Source organism: Chelonia mydas, chromosome 9 (genome assembly GCF_015237465.2).
Source record: "Chelonia mydas isolate rCheMyd1 chromosome 9, rCheMyd1.pri.v2, whole genome shotgun sequence".
Lineage (NCBI taxonomy): Eukaryota > Metazoa > Chordata > Testudines > Cheloniidae > Chelonia > Chelonia mydas.
In genome coordinates, this window is record NC_057855.1 from 10,245,794 (window position 1) to 10,272,080 (window position 26,287).

At 42.5% G+C, this 26,287-nt stretch overlaps 1 protein-coding gene across 11 annotated transcripts in view; it reads right to left on the reverse strand.

Moving 5' to 3' along the window:
• SOX2 (SRY-box transcription factor 2) overlaps positions 1-26,287 on the reverse strand; it is a 107,812-nt gene that overhangs the window by 5,767 nt on the left and 75,758 nt on the right. For 4 of the 11 annotated variants that reach the window (XR_006283978.1, XR_006283977.1, XR_005226830.2 and 1 more), the window contains one exon: positions 5,083-5,223. The exons of 2 other annotated variants lie outside the window; for them this stretch is intronic. Coding sequence is in view for 2 of the 9 variants with exons in the window: in XM_007059069.4 (XP_007059131.2) it covers positions 23,637-23,670; positions 24,534-25,477 (978 nt within the window). In the remaining 7 variants the exon portion in view is untranslated. Of the gene's footprint in view, positions 1-5,082; positions 5,224-19,457; positions 20,807-23,504; positions 25,654-26,287 lie in introns of those variants that run through there. 5 more of the 11 variants (XR_006283979.1, XR_006283974.1, XM_007059069.4 and 2 more) reach the window with 5 other exon arrangements.

Below are 26,287 nucleotides of genomic sequence, written 5' to 3' on the forward strand. Positions count from 1 at the left end.
GGAAAAAAAGGGAAGGAGATTTGGTTTGAAAAGCAAGATAGAGTTATATAACAAACTCAAATGTCTTTTGTCACAGTTTCATTTTTCATCTCCACTGGGGAGGAAAATAGGCAGATGTGTAGTAACCTACATTTTAAAAAAAGTGAATACAAGAAATTTAAAGGACTATTTTAACCAAATCCTCTTTCTTCCCTTCATAACCTGATTCAGCTGCTTCAAAATGTTCGTATGCCAAAAACGCCATAATTTTTTTAATTGTAATAGTTTCAGGTAATTTTAAATTAATAATTAAAACACCACCTCAAGATTCATTTCCAAGGATATGTTATAGAAATGATCAGTCTTTGATTAACTGATTTTTGTATTTTTTTATTGTAGATGTGTAGGGTGGTTTTATTTTAGTTTTTGTTTTTATGTGCCTGCTACAATGTAACAATCAACGGATTGATTAATTGACTAGTGAGAAGAAGGAACAGAGCTACAGGGCTGTTGAGTTTTTGTTTTTTAATCTTTTCTTTCTTTTTTTTCACATTCCTGATGAATAGCACTGTACATGTAAACATGTGGCTTTCAATTAGGTAGCATGATTTATGAAGTCATGCTCAGGGCTAGCCAGGTTGGTGACTCAGAGGAGACTATGATGCCAGCTCATTCCCTGGTGATAAACACTGACTGTCCTTCCCACAGCCAGGCACCCTTGGCAGCCTTATGAAAAGACCTTGTGGTTGGCAGAGCATTGAGTGCTAGCGCAGGAAATGAGGTCCTCTCCGGTTTAGTACAGAGATGACTGAAGTTCCAGAAGGCTGTAAGCAAAGCCAGAGTCTCCTGAGTCACCAACTTTAAACTATAGGGGACTCTACAGTTCTCAGTTTGAGCTGGGCCAAGAATCCTGCTTTCCTTGCAGCCCAGAATCTCCCATTGATTTAACTGAACACTTTGCAGACTGCAGGAATTCATCAAGAGAATAAGGGAGACATGTTATTTGTAGGGTGGAAGGTCATGGAATTTCTATCTCCCGCATTCCTCCCACCGAACTCCCTCAAAAATCTCTGGTCCCGGACTTTATGCTCAGGAGCGTTCCAGCCTGGGAATGTATGTCTTTCCCTAGCCCCTATAGAATTTTCTGTACTTTGCATTATGTTTTGCTAACTATATTACAACAAGCCGTTTATCTCGGTTTATAGCTTGGGGACCTTTCCTATGGCCTCCCTTCTTCCAGGAATTTCACATATAAATCACGGGAAATAAGGAAATCTTTAAAACCAAGTGGGCAGCATTTTGTACTGTAGGTCACTCAGAAACCAAGACACATGAACCTGCAATTGTGGAACCCAACATTTTTGTAAAAGGCCCCCCAAACAAGCAAATAACCCCCTGGGAAGAAGCTAAAATCTCAGGGTGCATTAGCGAGTGAGGATTCTGATGGGGTGGGTGACATTTTTCAGTCTAAATCCCCTCCGTGCTATTGAAACAATAATATTTAGACAATGTGGAGCTCAGATTATTGCTCTAATAAATTGTTTTTATTGGTTCATTGTGGCAAATAAGCCCCCGATTGATTTGTCTCCTAATCAGCATGGAGAATGCACTCCGCTGTAATTAAATCCTGTGTAACAGGGCACTCTGTGTTCGCTTGTCTCTTAGCTTGCAGTGGTATGAAATACAGGACATCAAACGGTATACTGTACGCGATAGGCACCGTGCCAGCCCAGGGAACGATTATGCTCGCTTGCCTTTAGTGTGGTTACAAATTAGTATAGCTTTACGATGCATGCAACAGCGTGCATCGCATGGGAGCAATATGGAAGTTACTGGAGACGGGAAATGACCAAAGATAAGGTCTTGTCTCGCTCCAATTTCCATAAAGGTTTGGCCGCTTGAAAGACTTTAAGTTTCCTAAAATAGCTCTGTGAGCATCTTGTATGGCATCCCTCTCTCCCCTTCTCGATCACCCGGTGAGAACTTCAGGCATCCAAGAAGTTTCCTCTCTGTCCATAATCAACTTTTTAGCCGCTAGAGAAGCTAAATTCTCGTTCTTGCTGGGCTCTGGATGGTGCTAGAAGCTAGTACAGAAAAAAGGGGGGGTGGACGGAGGGGTGCAAAAGACCCTCAAGAAGTAAACCAACTTCCAGATTCAGTTCTCCTTTTCTCCTAGGCTCTGACAACGGATCTGCGCACCAGTTACAGGTGTTATTTGGTAGCGTCACCTGAGGATTCCTCCCCAGTCCCCATTTGTTTGCTGGTCTTTTCCAACACACCTCTTCCCTATTTGATTCCCTCCTGGGGATTTCTTTCCATCACGAGAGCCAAGTGATTTTTTTTTAACCTTCTTAAGCAGTAGATGCAATCTCGCAGTAATATAAAATATAAATCCGGAAAGAGAAATGGGATTTTTTTTTGAAGGGCTGATCGTAAACACAAGTTTAAAAATCCCCTGATTTTGCTTTTACGTTAACACTTCGATGCAGCCTTTTAATGCAACATATTGGATGTAACCGAATCGGAAAGTTCAAACAACATGGACGTGAAGTTTGTTGTCCGATTGGAAACATCCTCTTGGGAGTCGATTTCTAGGCCTTTAAAATGGTTTTGAACTTCCCCAGACTCTCACACCCATCCCCGTCCTTGCATACATCCATTTAACACACCTATTGAGCACCTCTCTCTCTCTCACACACACACACACACACTTTGTATCCCTATAGACCAAGCTAATACATCCAAACAGCAGCAGCACGGAATAACACGCTTCAGGTTTAGACACAAAAGTATATGCGAATAAACTGTAAGTGAAATTAACTAAAGCCAAATAATCTCCGGGGGCGGGGCGGGGAGGGGGGGACCCCATCCCCACGGCCCAAGTCAGTGTCCAAGGTATTGGGAGCTCTCCCTGTTGATTGGAATGGTCACTGCTTTAGGGTGATTGAGGACAGATTAATGCTTCTATACATTAATGCTCTTTTCTTTCTGGCTGCCCTGCTCTGACTACAGGGAAGCAGGCCAGCGGATAATTACTCCTCAGTGCAATCCTCAGAGCTGGCCTAATCCGAAAGCTCAAGTGCCCGTAAGTAAAACTTCGGGAAAAGTTATTGAAACTGACAAATACAGGGTGACAAATAATCAATAAAAGCCCAGTTCGACATCCTTTATTGTTTTCAGGCACTAACAGCAAGTAATGAAACCTCTGCGAGGACAGAGGGAGGGGGGCAGCTAGGGACTGGGAGCTTGTCTTTTCTGTTGGACAGTCCCCCGTTAAAGAACCCGCAGCATATGCAGGCCGGTCACTCATTTATCAATCTCAATAAATGACGGCCTCAGAAGGGCTTCCCCCACGTTTGTATGTGGGTCCCGCAGCTTCAATTTAATTTAATTGGGATCACTTTAATTCTTGTACCTGGCTACCATGCACATAAACTAATATTTAATATTCTGTGTGTACATTGTAGCTACCGCGATATATAGATAACCATATAGATAGAGAGTTGATCTATAAGTGTATTGGACATACACACAGACAGTTACTCTCTGTGTATATCTTTAATTCTCTCTCTCACACACACACGTATTGAGAGAGACAGAGAAAGTTGTTTGCCCTGGACGTTTTACAGAGCTATAGCAACCTAACACACTATATTCCTAATTAAAATTTCAGTCCTTAATCTCCCTAGATTTTCAATGTGGTAATTTCTGAAGGTTTATAAAAGGACAGTGTGAAAGCGGAACTGGTTCTGTCGCCTTCCCGCTCTCTCTGTCTCCATGAATTAAGTCCTGATCTATCAGTTTAAAGACTACATAAAGTTGGTTCACTTTCAGAGCGGGATTTATTTTTGTTAAACTGGAGGCTTCTCGTGTCTTTGAGCTTTTGAGCTGTGTAAATGAACTGCAGTGTCACATAATCGATAGGGAAAACTCAGCTGTCACAGATCCTAAAGCAGCCTCTTGCTACAGCAATAACGTGATTTGGCATTTCAAAGTTTGGGAACGTGCTGTCTGGGCGTCTAGGGGTCGGTGAAGAATATCTAAACAGAGAGATGGAGGCTGTCTACCGGTGCAAACCAATAACGAGGAGCTGGAATGACCAGAAATGCCAGTTTACCATTACTCCCCCGCTCCACATACACCCCCTCCACACTCTCTCGCACACAGATTCATCACTATGTTTTATCAAGCTCTTCCTGCCCAGTTTGCTTGCTGCCGTTATTTCACCAGTAAACACTTTTCCAGCAGCTTCCAAGCTTTTTGATCCAAATCAAACTCAGGTGCAGTCCTGGGCATCGGGATTTAAACAGCGATTACACCCAGAACAACCCCAAAGCCCTGTAAGAATGTATAGCAGCGCCTGTTGCCCATCTTCAGCAGACCACTGAGTTAAAAAGAAAAACCATGAGTGAAAAGAAACAACAAATCTCCCAGGAGCCAGGAATACAATGCGGGTGACACTTGGTTAAATCACAGACTCTCTCCGAATCCTTCAGGAGTTTGAACATGATGAAAATCCAAACCTCTTTTCAAAGCCAACTTTGGCTGACTTTCTATAGGGCTGCTGTTATGCAACATATTCCCATATACCGCGTAACCTTCTGCGCCCTTGACATCACATAGTTGTTAGTGTCATTAGTAGGGAGAATATGTTAATTCGACCATGCATATCAGTGTATTTTAATAGGACACAGACAGATAATCGTGACGTGCTAGATTATAGAGCAACACGAGAGAATATTTCAGAATCGGTGAAAGGTTACTCTCTGAAATAATGATCTAGTTAGCGTGCGGCGAGAGATCCATGTAATTCATAGTTAACGCTCAATGTTCACCGGCCATATCGCCTTGTATCGCAACACTGAACAGCACAAATGTTTGAAGATAAATTTATGAAAGAAGCAGACCTTTGTAGGCAAAGATTTTCCCACTGAAAATGAGATGTTTAACTGGCTATTGGTTGAAGAATGGAAGTGTAGGAATTGAACGTTCAGTACCATTGGCTAACTGTTGTCCATAGTTCATTGCCTATACACACACCAATACTTATCTCTGTATATACTCACATATACTTACATAGATGTACACAAGAAAGTAACTCACCTAGTGTGTTCAGATATAAAGGGTTTTAACTTCATATTAGGAAGCTCGCTCAGAGGAACGATAAACTTCTCTTTGGTCAGGCCACAGTATTTGATCGTATCTTTATTTTATGTTTGTCCCCACCACAATGGAGCCTGTAGGCTGAATCGAGAAATAGGATTCAGATCGTTTGATCTGACACGAGGAAACTTGCGTTTGTAATATTATAACACTCTAGAGGGAAAAAAATCAGACCACTGTTGCTGAGACAAGGAGTGTGCTTAAGTACCACTATGTTTCAATCCCCATTTGGATATAATTTAAGTCTCCTCTCGTTTACAGTAATACACGCTCCAACCCTCAAGCTGTCCAAAAATGGGATTTAATGAGGCCGAGTTTATACACTTATATCATTTAGAGGATTGGATGTAGCAGTAAAATGACAATTGGTACATGTGTAGTGCAAAAGAGGTGAAATCCCATCCAGGGACCAAGTTGCTCATTTCTGAAGGAGCTGTCATTTCCAGCAGGGGGGACACAATGAGAAGGCCAGGAGTGATGGAGCTCTGATCTCCATCAAGGAGAGATAACCACCTGATTAAAATAGGCCTCTTGTTCTCTCGTTACTCGATCGTCGTGTGAACTTACCTTATTTACAATTATAGGCAATGAGTGAGTTCCCTAGATTGCAATACACCTATGGCTTTGGTTTACCCCGCTTTGTTATCAAGATCATCTCTTGGACAGAATTCTGGACAACTCACAATAAAGAAGCAAAACAAATGCTCACAGGGATCCATCTATCTGTCTATCCAGAGACATATATACACATACCAAGATTCATTCAGACACGCATGTATAGTTATATCATTGGAAATGGAACGAGTCAATGCTTAGATGAAATAACTACACAGCTGCTCCAACCAATTTAAATTACTATTGTATGAACTGGATCAAAATAATCTAATGCTTTCTGGGGATTGGTTATTTGGTTTTATGAAATACCATATATTTTTTTAAAAATCCCTTCCCGGGTAGATTTGACCATTCTTTTGATAATTTCTTTTTTCCGGGTCAGTCTGGATCCGGGGCGTTTGACCAATTAAACTGGACCGGGATACACATCTATCCTGAGATGTAATGTACTTGCTTCTCCATTTTATTGTTAAATGGCCCAGTGTGTTTGCCGGATTATTATCCCACCACTGCTTGTGCATTTGTCTCTTATGTCTCTAGTGTCTGTCATTACACAAAGCGTTCTGAAGAGCTCATTTCAAAAGACAGAGAGTATACACTTACTATAAAAGTCATTAAATTAATATGACAAGCATAAAGTTCCTACGTTATAATTTGGTTATAGATCTGAAATCTTCACTGCTAGGATGAAGACTACAGCGAGGCACACTGCAAAGTTAGGACGATGATCTGCAGTGTACAATATGGGAGGATTTAGGAGGAATGGCGGAAAGGTCCTTGTTTCATCAGCCTATTGGTTGGTAATTCACTAAGTGGTAAGAAATTATCTTTGTTTTTCCTCCCACCCTTGGCGAGGATCCGATCAGGAAGTCTTACAGGGAGGTCTTCGACACAACAGGTGTCTGTGCATGTGACCAAAAATTATCGATGTATTTCATGTTCAAGAATATCTAATCTTGAGCAATGTATATACAGCACCAGCCATGTAACAGTCAGCTCGCACAGGTAGGAAGCAAACGCTAAAATGCAGAGTTGTCTTAAAAGCTGTCGTTGACTTTTTGTGCAATTAGAAACCCTAATCAATCCAACTTTTCAAAATAGCTTCCTCTGCGGGAGAAGAAGTGAAAATCCACTCCTAACTGAGACGTGTCTCCATACTACTTTATCACACTAGTCTTAGAAAATACACACAGATTTAGCAGGGGCACATTTACTGCCCTGGCATGGTATGGAATATACCATTTTGCATCAGGATCAGAGCGTGAACTGAGTTGTCTGGTGTTCACGAAGCGCACCAGAGTTTGTGGACGCCTTCCATTTACCTTCTCTTCTTTAACCGTTTTAATTATCAGCACGGACCTGTTGGTCATACCTACAGTATCCACGTCCCTTTTCCAGGCACCTCACCGTTGGTTTCTTTTCCCCTGCATGTGCCTGCTATTCAACACTTGCTACCTTTGCCATTAGCGTCCTAGAGTGACCCCCATGGGTATATCTGAAAGAAAGACCCTCTGCATTCCAACACTGCCTCCTTACCAAAGTAATAGCAAAGGGACCCATTCAGACACATGGACCACACCGAAGCATTAATTAGGCTGATGAAACCCATAGAAATGTATGGATCCAGCATAATCGAGTTTCTTCTACGGACGATAGTTAAGGAATACGTGAGCAGCTGGGAGAATAGGAAGTACTGTTAGGGTGAAGTCATGCATGTAATTGAGTATATTTAACATAACCATTTTAATGATCGGTGATTAAAAGTGCATCTACTTAAATTGTATACCTCTGCAATTTGTCCATATCAACTTTAGAACGGTCACAAAGAAAAGGTCGTCATATAAATTTATAAACAAGATCCCTTACTGGCTAAGCATCACTCCAGCAGGACAGATCCGCTTTGGCAAAGGGGGAGGGGGAGGAGGCCTTTTGCTAGAAAACAGCTACACCAGTGTGATATTAATTAATCACTGTTTTGGCCCTAATGCAGTCACACTATTAGAAGTGCATAATAATTGAGTTTGCTTTTCATCGGCAATTATTTATAACAATTAGATCACTCGAAAAATCCTTGGGGTTTTTTCACGTATTAAAAGAGCTGCTTCTCCGTGATTTGACAAGATTTTTTAATTTTAAATAGGAGGTTTCCCCGCAAAATCTTGCCAGCAATCAAGCAAGGCAATGATCTGGGGTTAAACTTCTCCTTCCGTTTAACTTAGTAGTATCAGAGTTTACATACTGGCGGGGGACGGATGGGAAAGACTTGGGGGAAGACAGAGATGACGGGCATGTATGTGTCTCTTTGCAGGAGATCCCCACAGAATGGGAAATTAGCAGTTGAAATCTGCCAGTGGGGACTGTGTTCCACAAAGCCCACGCGTTTGGAAGGCTGAGTTTCTCTCGCTTTCCTATTCACTCTGCCCAGGCTGGATGCAGCGAATAAATAGATTCATTGTGGAGCCCATACACAAACCAACCCACCCCAGCCCACCCCACTCCCCCGCCCTTTATGCTTAAAAAGCATACAAATCTGCAATCGCTTTGCACTAAACTTTCCTTCTCACTGTACAACGCCTGTTAGAAGGAAGGGCGCGCGCGCACACACACACACAAAAATATACATATAACAAGAAGACAGGGTCCATGCTGGGCAAGTTGACACCAGGAATCTACTAAAGGCAGCACATTTAGCCTCCTGAGCGCACAGATTCGTGTCCCTCTCTTTGCCGAAGATAACGGTTTCAAAGTGGCAAGATGCGTTCAGACTCTTTGCTAAAGGTTGGCATGAGGGGAGGAGGGGAGGGTGAGAAAGAGCGGTTCATTTAAGTTTATGGAGGAAAACGTAAATCAATTCCTAACCCCCTTCTTTCCCTCCCCCCCCCCCCAGTATAGCTGTAAGGGGAATTCCATTTGGAGACATTCCATCAAACCCAGCCCTCAGTTTCCCCATCAGAATCTTACACATCAATGTGTGTAACCTATAAATACTGAAGAGACGAGCCGGGCCAGGGCATTATTCTGTGCAAGAGAATTTGCAACCTTGAAAGCATATTTTTCTTCTGGCTATGGTGGCACTTAGACGGTAATGCGGGCAGTGAAACTGGGGAGATTTATATCTTTTGGAAAGTAGGACGAGCCAGATGGTAATAGCGTCATTAACAAACAAACTTGGGATGTGCAAGTGAAGCTTGAAATTGGGAAAGAGATCTGGAGAACAAAGGGGGCTGCTGTTGAGAGAAAAGCCCCTCTTCTGCCGGCCAAAGCTAAGGGCACATTCTGGAGGGGCTGCTCCTACCCAGCGCTAGATAATAAACGAGGGCTTTTTCCTCCCCTGTTGTGACTGAGAAAGGGCAGAGAAAACTTTTGCAATAGGCAAATGTGGCATTTATTTATGTGTAACCCTTTGTCGTCTCAAGTGTCCCAAATGGGCCTTTAATTCAAATCCCCGGTTTGCTAGGGAGCGATTGAACATCCAAGTTTATTTTATAGAAACAAAGCGCCGCTTGTGCAAGTTTAAGTGCCGAGAGTTCAGTAATTATTGTAAAGTTGTTAATAGTATTAAGTCAATATTAAAAGAGTCGCTTTTTCTGAGGTGGGGAGTGGAAATAGCTGCCAGATTTCTGCGGTTCTCTCTGAATTTTGTTTAGCATTCTTGCTATTGGGGGGAGGTCATGAAAGCCAAACACCACCATACAATACTTGTACATAATGGCAATATCCAGTGCACCGGGTATAGACATAGTCTATGTTTGTATTTATAGACAGTTTACAGTTGTGTTCTATGCCATATCTAGTTCATCTTAATAGTTTCATTCTGTATAATACTTCGAATGCACCGTTTATTTATTCAGCCACCCAGCACACCGGACTTCCACTCACGGCTTATCTATCCTGCGTTCTGTGGGAGTGTGGCATGTGTAAGGACTTCAGTATTTGTGAGTGTCAGTCCTACATGCGTGTATTACTCACCCACAGAGATCAGACCTACCCTGACTCACGGGAGAGTCCATAAGTACGGTATACCCCAGCCTGTACAGCCATCCACAAGGCATATTACAGATAGGAGGGGGGATCTCTATTGAAATATTAATATCCCCCCCCGAAAACAATATAAATACTAGGAGTTCCTTAGGAACCCTCCTCCCTTAAGTATTAAAGTTTTTCCCCTGAGTAGACTTGGTGGGTATTAGATGATCAATAGTTTCATAGTTGCCTGTTAACAGCTCCTAGCTGACAGACATCTGCCCAAGCTTTAGATTTTTATTTATTTATTTTTTAAAATGTACTGGAGATCTTTCAAAGCCCCGAGGACTTACCCTTAAGGCATTATTCAAAGGAAAAAAACCTGAGACTGGCGGTTCGTCACAGGCAATTGTAAAGGGTTTCAAAGGGCCGATCAAACGAGCTGGAGAGTAATCTACATTAAAGTCCGGATGGCAGTGTTACAACATGCACCTGCAGGGTATTTGCTGTCCGTGCCCCCTTACAGAGCTACAAATCACCATTAGAGAAAGCTGCTTAAGCTTCCTCCTTGCTTCTAGAAAGACTTACTCGGGCTACTTCACTTTGATATTTATACATCTTGTTATTGATAAGTACGGTAAAAAAAAAAAAATCCCCCACCCCACCCCCAACTATTCCTAGGCACTTGCAGGCATCCCACAGAACTCTTGTCAATATGGGTTTTTTCTGCAAGACTCAAACGTCTCCTGGCCACGCACATATGCGTATGACTCTAACATTATATCAAATCGATTCCCGATCTGTTTTGCAGAAGCTTCTCGCTCACTTTTGCGAGTGTGTGGCGTTGTTGTCTTTCCACTTGATTTGCTGTACATTGAGCTGCACTTTGACTCTGGAGAAACTGGGAGAGGGGAGAGATGGTAAATGATAACAGACAAATCACACTGAAAAACCTGTGTGTGTGTGTGTGAGAGAGAGAGAGAGAGAAAAGTGCATGGGAAATAATGGATGTAGAAACAATAAAAACGACAAGAGCCTGCTAGATGCCAAGATACGCACATTTATTCGCAGTTTAATGCAACAGAACCTATCAATAGGTCGGTTCTCTTCTCTCCGCACTCAGGCACACGGTGTAACCGAGGAGACCAGGCAGAGGAGGACGTATCGGAACGTTAAATGTCCGGCCGGATTTTCTCACAGTTGCGGGAGGTGCAAATATGGAAATGAGCTCATTATGGAGAGGGAGTGGCAGCCAGGAGTCCCCCTCCGCTACCCCCCAACCCTGGATCATCCAAGTATGAAATAAACAAACCAAATGCACAGAGCACCCACTACAGCCAAAAAAAATTTTTTTTTAGATTTCAATGAGTATTTAGTCTTGTTTGTGTCTTGGTAAGTGATCATTAGTTTTAGCAATGCCGCAGTGGTTACTGGGCTATTAACTATTTGCATGCTAGCAGGGACCTCATGGCTGTTTACAAGTTATCTGGAGACTCAGTCAGTACAGATTAAAAAACAAAACAAAACAAACCCAGAACAAATCGCGATTCTATTTTTAATTTTAAACTCTGCATTCAGCTCCCATTTTCTAGACCTGATCCAAAAGTAGCTGCATTTCGCCCCCCCCCCCCCCCCCAGTTTATGTCAATTTAGGAAAGCAGAGTTGCGAAACAAAACAAACAAAAAAACAGGGAAGGTGATTAACACGTTAGCAAAAAAAGAGACAACATTCAAAGTGCATTGTGAATCGTGTGAAATGAGCTTTAGAACGCACAATACAACTGAACTTTGGTTCTAGGGACTCCAAGTGCTTCTATCTTTGTTTGTTTGTTTTCTGCCTTTTTGATACTTTAAACTGAGTGGATTTTTGTGAGGAAATCTGGTGGCAAGCGGGAGGAAGAACAGCACTTTAGTTAACTGTAACGATTTATTTGAAACGTATCCAGCGCGCCGTTTGGTGTGGCTGGCTTGGCTTTGCTTACAAGCCGGTAGTTGCTGGAAAAACAAAATGCAGTGGTACCAGAGACTGTTTGGGACCCCCTCCTACAATGTGCAGGTGACAGCTTGCCTAGGTACGTGGAGTGAGTGGTAAGCGTGTGGTGCTGAAATTTTAAAAAGTGCCCTCTCTGTCTTGACACATAAGAGGATTTCGCTACGGTTATTCTGATCGCTTGTTATGTCAAAATTTGCAAACAAAAGGAGGCAAAATATTCTGGACTCTGTATCTTTGCTCCCTCTCCTTCCACCCCGGGATGTGGTGCACTGCGAAGAAGAATGCTATACATCACCCTTAATCTCCTGCTGACTGAACTCAGTGGCGCATCAAAGCTCGCATTGTTTAAAGCTTGGGGTGAACGAACAGGACTAGGCAGAGGATTGCCAACTCCTGTTGGGGGAAAGTTTTCCAAATAAACTATTTTCGGTGGAATTACATTTCGGGGGAGGGGGGGGCGATGTGTCACCCCCGAGGAGCTGTTCCCAACCAGGTACTAGTGCCAAGCACAAAGAAACACACACAGAAACGCGTTGGCTATGAGGCTTAATAACATTAAGCTACAGCAAGTGGAGGGGACCATGGGGTCGGCATGGGAAGAGGAGCCACCCTCATGCCTCTACTTGATGGTGCTGTGTATCTCTCCACGCAGCCTACCAGGACCCCCTTTTTTTTACATCCACGCGTCCTGGAAAGAGAATTGGGACCCATCTTGTTCCATGCAGGACTCAACCGAATTAGGGTTTTCCAAACCAGCCCCTGCTGTGTACTTGCAGTGATCACTTTAGGGGTAGGAACCAAGTTTCCTGGTTTATCTGTATACTGGGTTATGGATTTAGGAATTTTAATATCGCGTCTTTGAGGAGCCGGTAACTTTTGCACACACTAAGCGAGGGTAAGAAAATAAAACATTCGCACTCGGCCAGTCCTCAGAAAAGTAGCAGGTAACAGAAATGAACACAGACGGGGCCACACAGTGCCGGCCTCTCTACCGCAGCTGGAGACAGACAGGCATCCTGGCCGTTTTCCTGACATTTACAAAATAATGTCATGCGGGACTTGCAAACTGTCCAAACTCTTACAAAACAACTCTTCCCAGAGGCTGGGGTGCGCGTTTCCTTATTGACAAACAAGGTGCTATTAAACAAAAAGCAAACAAATCAAAAAACCCACCCAAGGCTGGCAGGAGAGAAAACACTGATAACTGGGGCAGAATTATATCTAGCGTCTTGAGGCAGGCACTGATTTGGTGTGCATGCTTATACTTCCCTGTTAAATCTGCCATATAAAGTGCTGTATAGCAACCAAGGGAAAGGGGTGTATTTACTTCGGGAAGATTTAGGTTGTTGCTAGGATGTGAGAACAAAAAATCTTCAATAAGTCTGGGGGAGGTGGGGGAAGGGAGGGGGTTATAAGGTTTGTCACAGGGAAAAGTGCAGACATCTGCTGGAACTTCCATATCTAAGCTGTTCATTTACAGGAGCCAACTTCTGAAATCTCCACAATTAGATCTGCATTGTTCTTTCTCAACAACACTGCCTAGAAAGAAAAGGTCTTCTCTGTCGGGGCCAATCCAACGAAGCGTTTGACGTTATTAAATAATAAAGCGATTGTGATTTACATTGTTGTTCAGAAAAAGGGCCAATTATCCACTGTTATGTTGCCATAAAGATCATATTAACTCGAATTAGTAATCAAACAATACGCTAGCGTTAAAAGTATAGGGGGGACAATGCGAGTGTTAGTGTTGCATCCTCACTTTTACTTGTAAAACCAGCACCATAAATACACTTGAACGATGTGCAGAAGCTTCGGACTAAAAACAACAAAAAGCAAGAGAGGGAACAACGTGTGTGATGAATGGTCTCCTGCGCTGATTGTTTCCAATTAATTCAAAGGCACCCAAATCTCATATTGATTTCCAATTAAAACTGTTTTATGAATTAATTCATGCTCCTAAGTAATATCAAAGGGACATATTCTACCATGGTTTGTGTGCAGTCTGACTCTATGGGTTTTTTTAAGAACTGCAATGAATTTAAAAGACCTTTGTTTTCAAACCAACCATGAGCCCAGATACAACCAAAATATAAATCCAGACGCATCCTTGCACTCGAGTAAATTTACTCTTCCCTAATCAAATAATTATTTTTATTAAGGCCGTTATTAGGTTTATAACTCGTTTCCCACTTAAATTTGTGCAACCAACCAAGGTAATCTAAATAGGTTTGACTTGCCCCATGGGTACAGAATGTAAGCATTAATAAGAAGGATTAATTATGGGTGTGTATCAATAGGACACAAAGGCTATCAAGTAGCACTAGGGGGAAAGAAAGTGGAAAACTATAGACGGGAAGCCTGGATCTTGGAGTAGCAGTAGTTTGCACGTCCTTGTCGCAGACTGTATTTGACACCAGACGCAGACCTAATCCGCAAAAATAATGGCGCCCTAACGCAAATCGACCATTTTTTTTTAACAGCCACGGTTGGGTAAAGTTGATGGTCTAAAGAGCTTCAACTTGTTGGCGGTAAATAAAGCATACATTAGCGGGTGCTTCGGGGAGCAGTCGGAGACCAAAAGACAAAAATCAACCCTGCGATACGATCAGCAATCTGTTTTTTAAAATATCTGTACTACCTTTCCTTTTACATGTACACGAGATCTATTCCCCTGTGATGAGGATGACAGGATTTGACCCCTAAAAACAAATAAGTCACTTATTAGAATCTGATCCTCCCCCTCCCCCCATGCAATTTATTGCAAACACGTTTTGTTATCAGTTTGGGGGTGGAGGGGAGGGAGGGAGGCAGAAGAAAAAACTGGCTTACTTAGAACTCAGTAATATCTGGTTAGCTGTCAAATCCCCTGTTTAACAGTATTCAGCCAAAGAATGGCTTTGCAAAGTGCTCCAGAAGCTGATGCTATTTGTTACCGCGATTTGGAAAAAAAAAAAAAAAAGTTTTACAGTGACATGGTTTTTTTATAAGCAAACACAGAGCAATTTTCCTCAGCGCAATGCATCAGCAAGTATATCCAAAAGGGTCTAATCTACTTCTTGCAGGAGTAGCGCAAGAGAAATCAGCAACACGAGCGAGGAAACTGAGTTCCCAGGGATGCTATGAAAATACCTTCTCGGTGACTTCCCCCCGATCGGAGGGCTAATATTAGATGTAATAGGAGAGGGAACAAAAGCGATCAGAACCGCTTGCTGAAGAGTTAGCTCTTATTCGTTGCATTGTTCGGAGTAGTATTTGAGTAACCAAATGTAACCATCTAGCTTCTTATAAGCAGATCGTCAAAGAAAAAAAAAATACGGAAACAAGCCAGGAAAAACCAGCCCGTGCCGGGTTAGGATGAGTGAAAACTTTTTTTAATCCTTGCATAAAGATAATGTATTACACCAAAATAGGAGACAGGTTATCTGTAAACGGGATTAATAGGAGTTCGTGTATAGGATTAGACCATCTCATCCATTTAGAACGGTGTCTCTCCCCCCCCCCCCCCTTTTTTATTATTATTAAAAAAATCTTTCCCTATTAGCAGCACTTGGAAACCGCGTTTTCTTAATCGCGTTTGATGCAACTGATGCTCTGAATGAGCTGCCTCGCAAGAGAAGGGGACACATTTTCAACCTGTGATTAAAACAGACCTGCCTGCACAGAGAGCCCAGCAGATTCAAATGTTGGTCAGGAGTCACAAATGTTCATTACAAGAGAACCTAACTAGCGCTACTGTATAGCCACTTTGTGAACTCAGGACTGTGGAGGGGGGGGGGGGGGGAGTATGAAAGTGTGAGCTGATGCCATGCTGGCTGGCAGTGTGTGGTCTATTGTAGGGAATGTGCTTTTTCCACTGAACAGAGAGCCCCCCCCCCTCCCTTCCCCCCCAGCACTACTGCACCTGCACTGGATCAGGGAGCTGCTGCCATTCACCACATCAACATAGAAGACATCTCTGACAGCACTCAATTCATTACATTTCTTCCTGCTTTTCAAACCAACACACACACACACACACACAATGAATATTGCCAATCAGGAGCAGGGGGAAAAAAATCTTACTTTATATTTGCAACTCATTTGGGATTTCATTCCTCAGAAAACTCACTTCTCAGCCAGTTACAACTTTTTAAGGTAAAGGAATCGCTCGACTAAGCATTAGGCACAACTGCGACACGTTTCTTCTCTCTCCCCGAATGCAGAGATTACAACTCTAGGACGTAAAGTAAATTAAAACTTTGGGTCAGAGACTCACGCTGCAGAAAGTGAATCGAGAAAGCAGGTGATTTATAGTCCGCCCAAGGGAACGAGCCACAGATTATTCGTAATTCGCAAAGCAAAGCAGCCTGATTTGAGAGGGGAGGAAAAACCGACCCAAACAGATGAAAGTGTTCCTAAACATTTCAAACAATTTTGTCACAGTGCAGAATATTCCCATCTATTCCTTTGGCTTTTTCCCCCATACAAGATTTAAGAATGACTGCGAACTATTTAATACTGAACCGTCAATAAAAGTGTAAAGAAGCTTGGGGAGATAATATATAATCTGTCCAGTAAGAAAGTTATGCAAGGAAAAAACTCTCATGTAGAGACTTAAATTTGGGGGTGTGATTTTTATTTCTTAAAAATCCTTTTCCCAAGTGCATTTGGAAGAAAAAAAGAAAAACCCTCCGGATTTTAGCTTCGAGGATTTAACTCTACTGAATCTGGGCGTCAACTGATTGCAGTGACTCCAGCGATTAAAAACCGTGATAATTCTGATAATTTCAACCCAATTTAAAATAAAATCAGAAATACTGATTTCAAAGAGCTCGTATATCATAGCTTCACCAACCTTTTGTATACTGATTTCCAATTTAAAAAAAAACCCAGACCATGTTTTATTTTAAACCAAAAGGGATATTTTTCTCCCAACACGTTTTTATCTATCGTTGGCTAATGCAAACACCCATGTGTATTTTTCCACGGTTTTGAAGTAGCATATGCCCTAGCTGAAATTCTTAATAAAAAAATAACTTAAAAGGAGCTCTGGCCTACCTTATCGGTCTGAGAAAATCCGATTGTCTTGTTTCAAATTTAATAGGTCTATACTATAAATAATTAAGATACTGTCATTTCAAAAGTCCCTCAACTTAATATTTATGTGTTTCCTCTGAAAATCGGAACCAAGTAAAATGTGTACCTTTTGATTTACTTTTGATTTGACTAGAGAGTCAGCACTAAATTTGTCTATGTTCGTGTATTTCTATAGACCTTCCAGAAGCCCAAACTCGGATTCCAAGAAGGCAAGATTGCTTTTTAAGCTAAATCTAATAATTTCATAACTGATTCCCATTCAATCTGGCGCCGGTGACGTCACGGGGGGTATTAGCATACTAGGAGGAGATGAAGCCAGTGTGGCTGCAGTTGATAAGGCCCCTCCAGAGGAATTCGCTGCTTGTTTTAATACATTAATTATTTCTCTGTCTTCCGCAAGTTTTGCAATTTGTAAGAGCTTAAAGGAACCATCATTGCAAGAAATGCCAAAAGGACACGTTTAGGAGCTTGGTACGTGGCAAAATGCGCCCAGAACAGCAGCACTGGAGCTGGTGATAGCCCAGGGAAGAGTCTATTTCTTGCTGTCCTGGTTGTCTAGCATACAGCACAGAGGTTTGTTATGCATGTGTTATATCGGGCCTAAACTGACATAGCATACAATCGATGTGGGGTTTTAAAGCCTCACAAGGTCTATTTCAAATTAACACGCTCACGGGGCTGACCCTACACATCCTTACTCACGTGAGTAGGATTTAGTCCCCCGGCCAGCCCTTCTGGGCTCTATGGGACTCTTCGCCTAAAAAAGAGCCACTCACGTGAGTAAGGGCTTTCAGGATCGGGCCCATACGCTGGAGGCTCTCGTGTGCTTGCCTCTCCCCCTCCAAACAACCCTATCAGCCTTCCATCACCAACACGTGTTAATATGTCGTTTGCTATCCAGTGACGAGTGGGACGCCATTAATCAAGAATTTATGCAAAGGCGCCCACATTATGTCAGCCGAATTAATGAAGTGAAGCTTAAGGAACTGATAAATGTTCGGCCAATCTGATCGGAGAGTCAGCCAGAACATGTGTGTCTCTTTTCAATACTCACCAGACGGAAATAGACCAGAGGACTGGGAAAGCCCTGACTGCCAAGCCCTGTTGTTACGTGTGATTTTGAAAAGCACCATTCGGGATCCCAAACTTTGTGGATCTGCGGCCTTGGGATGGGGTAGGGGTCACCTTCCCTGCTTAAGGGGTCACCAGGGAATGGAAAAAAACTGCAGCGGGTGCTGTGCACGGCTGGGGAGGAGGTAGCGCACCGAGTGGTTAACTCGTTGTCCCGCAGTAATCATGGGACTATGACTCCAATGTATATGGAATCACGTTGGAAACCGACTTCACACTTAGTTCGGCAGAATGTAAATTCAAGGATGCTCCGGGCCAGCTCCCAGGCTGTTGCCAGCAGGCACCTGGTGCGGGCATGTGGATCCCGGTGTGTAGGGTTTGCGAGGAGACGCTCGGAGTATCGGGCACTTGCTTCGGGCTTTACCTGGAGTCTCTAACCAGCGGCCCTGCCTAGGCCACTGACGTCAGCTGCAACTGGTCCTACCGACTCTGCAGCTAAACTCACCCCAGCTCCCAGATGCCGCCTTTGAATAATACCCCCGTCCTCGCTGGGAATCACAGACCTACGCGCCCGCATATGGAACACAGAAAAACCCCACAAACATACGGGGTGAGATCTCTCTCTCTCTCACACACACACACACGTTATGCATATACATCATATACGCACACATTAACATGGGTAGATGGAAAAGGAGATGTCATCAGTATTTCGTTATTAATAGCCGCTCCCCCGGGAAGGATTCACCCCCTAAAATAGGTGGATGAGGGGCTTTCAAACAATCGCCTTTCAAATCGAAAAGAAATAGAAATCACTGCAAATCGAAAATGCTGCCCTCGCTTGTACTTTATTTCATTCGAGGCGAGAAACAGGAAGGCTCGAAAGAACGCTAAGAACTCTTCCAACTGCGAGTGATCCTGAAACGCAAACCTCCCGATTGTTTTTCCATTCGCACTTTATTCACTGCAAGATAACTCACTACTACAAAATCCTAACCGTGTCACTTTAGATATAGCTTACTCGAATGATTATCCCTCAAACGGTGACTACACCTTAAACCTCTCCTCGTTTTAAACACGGACATAAAAAGGCTCTAACGATGAAGATTTAAATGTACCTGGGGGGACGGGACATCTATAGAATATAAGAACGCTTCCCACATAAAATAAATTTGGGAACTGATTACTCTATGGATGTTTCTAAATTGTAATGAAAATTTTTAGCGTTCAACACACACACCCTAAACGCAAGGTATGTTGAAACACACAACAAATCTGCGGTATATTCGGAAAGCACACAGCTAAAATTCACCCTGAAAGGTTTTTGCAACGTCTATCCCTTCTCCTTGAAGGGGACAGCACCTGCAAGGGAAAATAATCATCTGGTCTCGTGAATTTAGAGCGAGACTGCTACACATGAAATATACAAGCTGAAATTAATCAGGAATATTCTTCAGTTACAAACCTAACAGTGCGCGACGGATGTCAAAAGGAAAGGTTTTAGTATCTTCCGTGGCATTTTGACTCGTTGTACCACAGAGAAATATGCAATTTCTAGCATTTCATTTTTTGTAAAAGGCTGAAAACAACAACTCACTTCTGTGCTGCACCTCCTTGTCAAGTGGACTTGGTTCCTCAAAAGCAAAATATGACCAACTCTTGAAATTCCCCGGGCATCATCAGAAAAGCTGGTTTTAATTACCAAAACTAAAATAGCTGTGGTGCTAACTAGCAGGCGATCAAACCGCAATCAAACTTCAATCTCTGAGCAGTTAGCTATAAACTGTCAGCAATTGAAAAGTAAACCTGGCGCACACAAAGGCTCTGTTTAATTTTCTTGTTGTAATGGCTCTAAATGAGGACCCCATCACTATGCAGTTAAGCGGTATTGCATGTCCCCCCGAGGCGTTGATCAGTCCTTTTTAATGTGAGAAAACTGGCAGCTCGAAACCCGTCAATGGAGCTCCCACAACAAAAGTCCTGAAAAGCTGAATGAATTGGGTTTGTAATTACTGCTTCCCGCTCCCCCCTTGCCGCTTATCTCATTCATTCAAACATATATTATTGTCACCTAATCTCAGTTTCAACATTTTTTAGTATCTACTGCTGCGGACATGTTTGTGGCAGACATTAAACCAAATGAAATTAAAAAAAAAAATCGCCCACAGCAACAAAAACGTTGGAACGAATGTTTCAGGCAAGGCTGGGTCAGCTTTAAAACATTCGCAGGACTAGGGTTTCCTGCAGTCTAAATTGCAGCATTTTGAATACATCATTGCAAATCTCCTCTGTTGCTCAGCATGCCTCTAGATTTTAATATTTGAGTTAGATCAGGAGGGAAATAAATGAAGTGTATCTAACCATACCTATCGCCATGGGCCTCTTTCTTTCATAATATAGAGCGTTTAAATGGCTGAGCTATCTACAGCCTATTCTAAAGACGACTATGCAGGTCTCTTGCATGTTACACATAAAGAGAGATTAATGTTGTGATGCGATACATTGTGATGATCATACGCAGCCCTTGTTGTCTGACAAGAGCAATGGGCATCTTAAAGAAAAATATGTTTTCTGTCAAGAAATGTCACGGAAAAAGACAGCCGTTTTCCCACTTGGCGGACCTTCCCTATTTGTGTATTTAAATCGCAAGGCATTGCTGATGGGGAAGAGTCTCCCGAGGGCTCCTACTGTAAGAATTTGTCGGTTGTAGAAATAAGTACAGCTATTACAACCAAATCTACTAACAGTCTAAATAATTAATTGAACCATTGCTCTTTGACCCTTAGAAAGTCCAGTAGGGACCCGTTTGTAGTAATAATACCCCCGAATGAGCCCTTGTCAAATATTCATTTAGTGGTTAATGTGAGCCATTTCCCCCGGGGACAGTCTGTAATAGCAGCTTCCCAGCCTTGGCAAGAAACTCTGCTAATCTACTTCTCCAGTTCAGGAACATATTTTAGCACCCCTCCGTTAAAATGTTGTAAAAAGAGAGAGAAAAAATCACCGGGGAAACTATAATCTTATCCTTGGGTTCATTTCTGCTCTGTGTAAGGTTAGTGAAACATTACAATAACACTCTTTGACCGGGCACCAAGTGTGCTTGAGAGAGCAGATACAAATTCAGAGGTGAGTGAATACACTGAGAAACTGAGTATCAAAATACGACTGGTCATCAAAGTTAAAAAAATACTGATATTACTCCTGCACATTTCAGCCAGAATAAATGATAGCCTCGGGTAATATTTTAGTTGAAACAAATCATGTGATTGTTTAACGTGTTGAACTGGAAATTAGCAGTGGTCAATGCCATTCTTCTAAGTAGTAATTTAAAAATAAATCCTTCTAGCTTCACATACAAAACGTTTTTTTGGTATACACTTATCTATCTCTATAGATCCAGAATCATTCAAAGAGAGATCAGACTTTAAAAAAAAAAATCTTTACATCATATACCAAAAGCTAAGTTTAAGCAATTTGTCAATATAGAAAAAGTTGCGGAATTCACTTAGCATTCATATGTGGCTTAGTGTCTTTTGTTTACTTGCATTACCTCGCCTTCTGTGTGTATTTAAAAAAAGCACAACATTTCAAACTACCCCCCTCGAATCTTTCTCTTAGCACTTCAAAAAGTGCCCATATTTTATGGCTGTTAATTGGCTAAGATTCACAGTGCGTTTTTAAATGAATTGCGATATCGATTGGGGTTTTATTCAGAGTTCTCTTTTATTCAGATGTGTAAACGAAAGCGGGGAAATGTATTTGTTACCACGTGAATAATCCCTAGATGCATTACAAATGTTGGGAAGCTCTGGGAAATTCTTTTAGTCTTTGCATTGAGTAAGAAGGAGGGGGGTGGGGGGAGGCTTGTAATCTGGAATAATAGCTGTCCCACCAAGTACAGCATGGTGCAAGAAATATAAGAAAAAGGGGCAAATAGATGTAAAATACATAAACAGTGATCAAAACTCCTTATCTTCTACGCTGCAATTTCAGTTTTCATTTGGGCAGGCAGGGAAAAGGTGTGGAGGCCAGAATAATTTAAGATATATCACTACCATATCAAACCCAGTCACCTCGGTAACCCCCTTTGCTGAGCTGAAGTGCAATCCAGCAACCAACACTCAAATACGATACACATAGATTTAAAAACACCTGACACACAGAGACACAGACACAAACAGAATTATAGCTTGTTCAATGCACTGTCTGCTCAGGTTAGACACACAATGTCTTTCCTCACAATGTATAAACACGTTCTTAGAAAAAAAATGCATCTACTCATGCATCACTGTAGTTTAAAGAATCCCAATTTCTTGGCTCTGTTTGTTTTTTAATCCTTCTTATTCCCGAGGTAGACCTGTGCGTCTCTAAGGGACGCATCTCCAGTGTCACTAGTTAATATTAAACGCGTGAGCTTAAAAAGCAATGGACATAAGTTTTCACGTGTGCTTCCCAGAACAACATGCCCCGTGCTCCACAGCCCAACTTTACTGCACTTTGCACACGTGAAGTTATCACCCGATTTTGCTCTACAGATAGATTACCCCAAACTGCCGGGGCCAGAGATTTGTATAGCTCCGAAGCATAATCATTGTCAAATGCAATTGCCATTAGAACGGTACAAAGTAAAAATCTACCTCCGAGAGATGGCTTGTGCTCTTCTTTTATTTGGCTGGCGCGAACGCTTCTCTTTGGGGTTTGTTATCATCTGCAGAGATTGTCCGAATTTGGGCTACACCGCGCTGGCAAGTTAAGAAATAGGATTCAAGAAACAGCTGTGATATAGCGTGAAAGTCTCTGGCGTATGAGTTTGGTTGTATCCTTCCTCCCCCCCACCACACATCACACACCTATTCTACCCTGGAAAAATAGAGAAGTGGAAAGTTGATGAAGCCACAAACAAAGATTCAAAAAACCCTTGTCAGTGCAACCATCACAAACTCCAGTTGCAGTTTTCATTGCTATTATATTATTATCCTCACACAATTAAAGTAAAATACCCTCCTCCTATATATACTGTATTCCCAAAAGAAGAATGCACGGGTTAGAAAATAAATCAAAAGAGCGACGACTCTTTGTTGCCTTTCCAGTCCCTCTAATTATGCTACTACTTTCCATTTAACTTTAAAACTATTACAAGGCTCCTGTTCAGACCCCAGCCCTTTGATGGCAACAAGTGGTCTGAACCAGCAAAGTGCCCAAACGTCCTTTTACCCCTTCTTAAAGGGATGACATTTACACATTGTAAGTTTCAGAGTAACAGCCGTGATAGTCTGTATTCGCAAAAAGAAAAGGAGTACTTGTGGCACCTTAGAGACTAACCAATTTATTAGTTTAGTGAGCTGTAGCTCACGAAAGCTTATGCTCAAATAAATTGGTTAGTCTCTAAGGTGCCACAAGTCCTCCTTTTCACATTGTAAGTTGCAACTTCACATGTTTTAAATCCAAAAGTAGCAGTTCAGTTGGTCAGACCTAGTTATGTAATGAAAGCTATTTCATTTTACAAATAAAGGTTTATATTTTCATCTGTCTATATTGCTATATTATTTATAATACTAAGTTGACCACAGTGACATCTTAAACTGCACGGATCCTTTAAAAAACATTCTGCATTACAAAAATAAATCCAAGACTCAAAGGTAACTTCAGTGTCCATATGTTGAAAATTTATTTATCTCAAACTGTGCATAATGGAATAAAAACTTAAGTTGAATATGTACCTGTTATAAGGATGGTATTAGTTCAAATATATACATGGACTGTCGGCAGACTGATTTCAAATAATACAGAGCCGAATCTTTAAAATACAACTACGGAAAATGAGAAAAAAGAACTTAAAATATCATCACAATAAATTTACAGAAATATTACAAACCATAAGAAAATATTTCAAAACACAGTAATTTCAGGGTTTTTTGTTTTTGTTTTTTTTGTTTGTTTTTTAATCTGAACAGGATGAAGTTTGGAAACAAAAAAAGCTATTATAAATTAGCAAACGGTGTGTGAACCTGCATGGCAATTTCTGCTTTTTAACAATAAGTAAAAAACAAAAACAAAAAAAGTACAATCTAAACTCTTGCCTTTTATAGCAAGACAATTCAGTGGTTTTGCAAGTACTTATCCTACCCTTTTTTGCCTTTTGTACAATTGCTAAAACAATTAAAATGTCCAAATTTTGTAAATTAATATCCACTCTTTCTACAGCTGCTATAATTCAGCTGCAGTTATCACAATGCTCCAAGTAGACTGTTTTTATTTTTATTTTTTGTTTGTTTTTATTAATTGGCAAATCCTCAAGTTTTTTTCTTCTATCTAAACAATGGACATTCTGATTGCCATGTTTATTTTGATAAATACTGTACAAAAGTTGCTTGCAAATATTAAAACATTTTTTCTCGTCGCTTTTTGAGACTAGCTCTAAATATTATTGGTAAAGACTTCTGCAAACTTTCTGCAAAGTTCCTACCGTTTCACTAGAACTTTTTAAAAGTTTTGGGTAGTTTCTTCCCCTCCAGAGCTATACAAGTTCCTTGTTGGTTTTATGTATGCCCTCCCCAGTTTTCTCTGTACAAAAATAGTCCAAAAAAAAGAAGAAGTCCAGAATCTCTAATAAAAGTGTTTTGTTTGTTTCTTTGTTTTGTTTACCTCCCCCCCTCCCACCCTTTTGTCTTACATATGTGATAGAGGAAGCGTGCCATTAATGGCTGTACCAGGAACAGGTGCACTCTGGTAGTGTTGGGACATATGAAGTCTGCTTGGGGCAGCTGGTTCTGGTACTTCAGCACCTGGTAGATACATGCTGATCATGTCCCGAAGGTCCCCAGCTTGGCATGGAGCCCTTGAATGGGAAGAAGAAGTGACTACGGGGGGACTCGAGCTGGACTCCGTCTTGACCACCGAGCCCATGGATCCCAGGGCCATCCCCGGGGTCCCTTGCTGGGAGTAAGACATGCTGTAGGTGGGCGATCCGTTCATATAAGTCTGCGAGCTGGTCATGGAGTTGTACTGCAGGGCGCTCACGTCGTAGCGGTGCATGGGCTGCATCTGAGCCGCGTTGTGAGCGTTCAAGCCTGGGTGCTGCGGATAGCCCAGCTGGTCTTGCATCATCCCATAGCCTCCGTTGGTCCAGCCGTTCATGTGAGCATAACTGTCCATCCTCTGGTTCACCCCAGCTCCCAAGGTGGCCCCAACCCCTACCCCAGTGGTCATGGTATTGGTGCCCGGTGCCAGCAAGCCCCCGGGCAACGTGTACTTATCCTTCTTCATGAGGGTCTTGGTTTTCCTCCGGGGTCGGTATTTATAATCCGGGTGTTCCTTCATATGCAGGGCTCTGAGCCGCTTGGCTTCGTCAATGAAAGGTCTCTTCTCCGCCTCGGATAAAAGTTTCCACTCCGCCCCGAGCCGCTTGCTGATCTCGGAGTTGTGCATTTTGGGGTTCTCTTGGGCCATCTTCCGCCGCTGGCCCCGGGACCACACCATGAAAGCGTTCATGGGTCTCTTGACCCGGTCCGGGCTGTTCTTCTGGTTGTTGGCGGCCGAGTTGGAGTTGCCCGTGCCTCCCCCCGAAGTTTGCTGGGGGGCGGGAGGCTTCAGCTCGGTTTCCATCATGTTGTACATTCAAACAGCTCTTGCCTGGAACAAGCCTTCGGCAGAGAAGCGAGAAGCAGCAGCCGCCACAAAGTCCCAAGCTGGACTTTTTTTTTTTTTCCCTAGGGAGGGGTGTGGAAGGGGGGAGGGGGACTCCCCAAAAACACACACTTGGCTCAGGATTAGCGTCTTCCTCTTCCTCTTGGCTGATGGATTAATAATAATAATAATTATTATTATGATTATTACTGGAGCCTGGGTTTAAAAAAAACCCCAACTTCTTCCTCCTCCTTTCTCCCTTCTCCTTCTTTCTCTTTCTGTCTCTCCACCTCAGTCTTAAAGAGCCAGCAAACTACTTTCCCCCCTTTTGCAAACACACACACTCCCTCTCTCTCTCTCTGCCTTGACAACTCCGGATACTTTTTTGAACAAGTTAATAGACAACCATCCATGTGATGGGGGCTTGTCAGGGAATAAATGCGTTTGCCCTGGCCAATCAGCGCGCGCCGGCTCCTCCACTGAGGACAAGTCTCTACCCCTGGTTTTGCATGAAACGGGGCGGGGGCTCGGAGCCTCCGCCGCCGGGACGGGTCTGCAGGGGGGAGGCGGGTCCACAGGCAGGCGAGGCAGCCACTGGGAAGCCTTTGGATCTCCTCTGACAGCAACAGGTCACGCACGCCTTGGGGAGGAAGTGGGTAAACAGCATTGTTGCTACATTTAAAAAAAACAACAGGAAGAAGAAGAAAAAAAACACCCCAAACCCTAGTGTTGACTCGGGGCTGAGGGAGAAAAGCAACTGGAGGGAGGCAGCCAGGTGCGGGCACAGAGAGCATTTCCTTC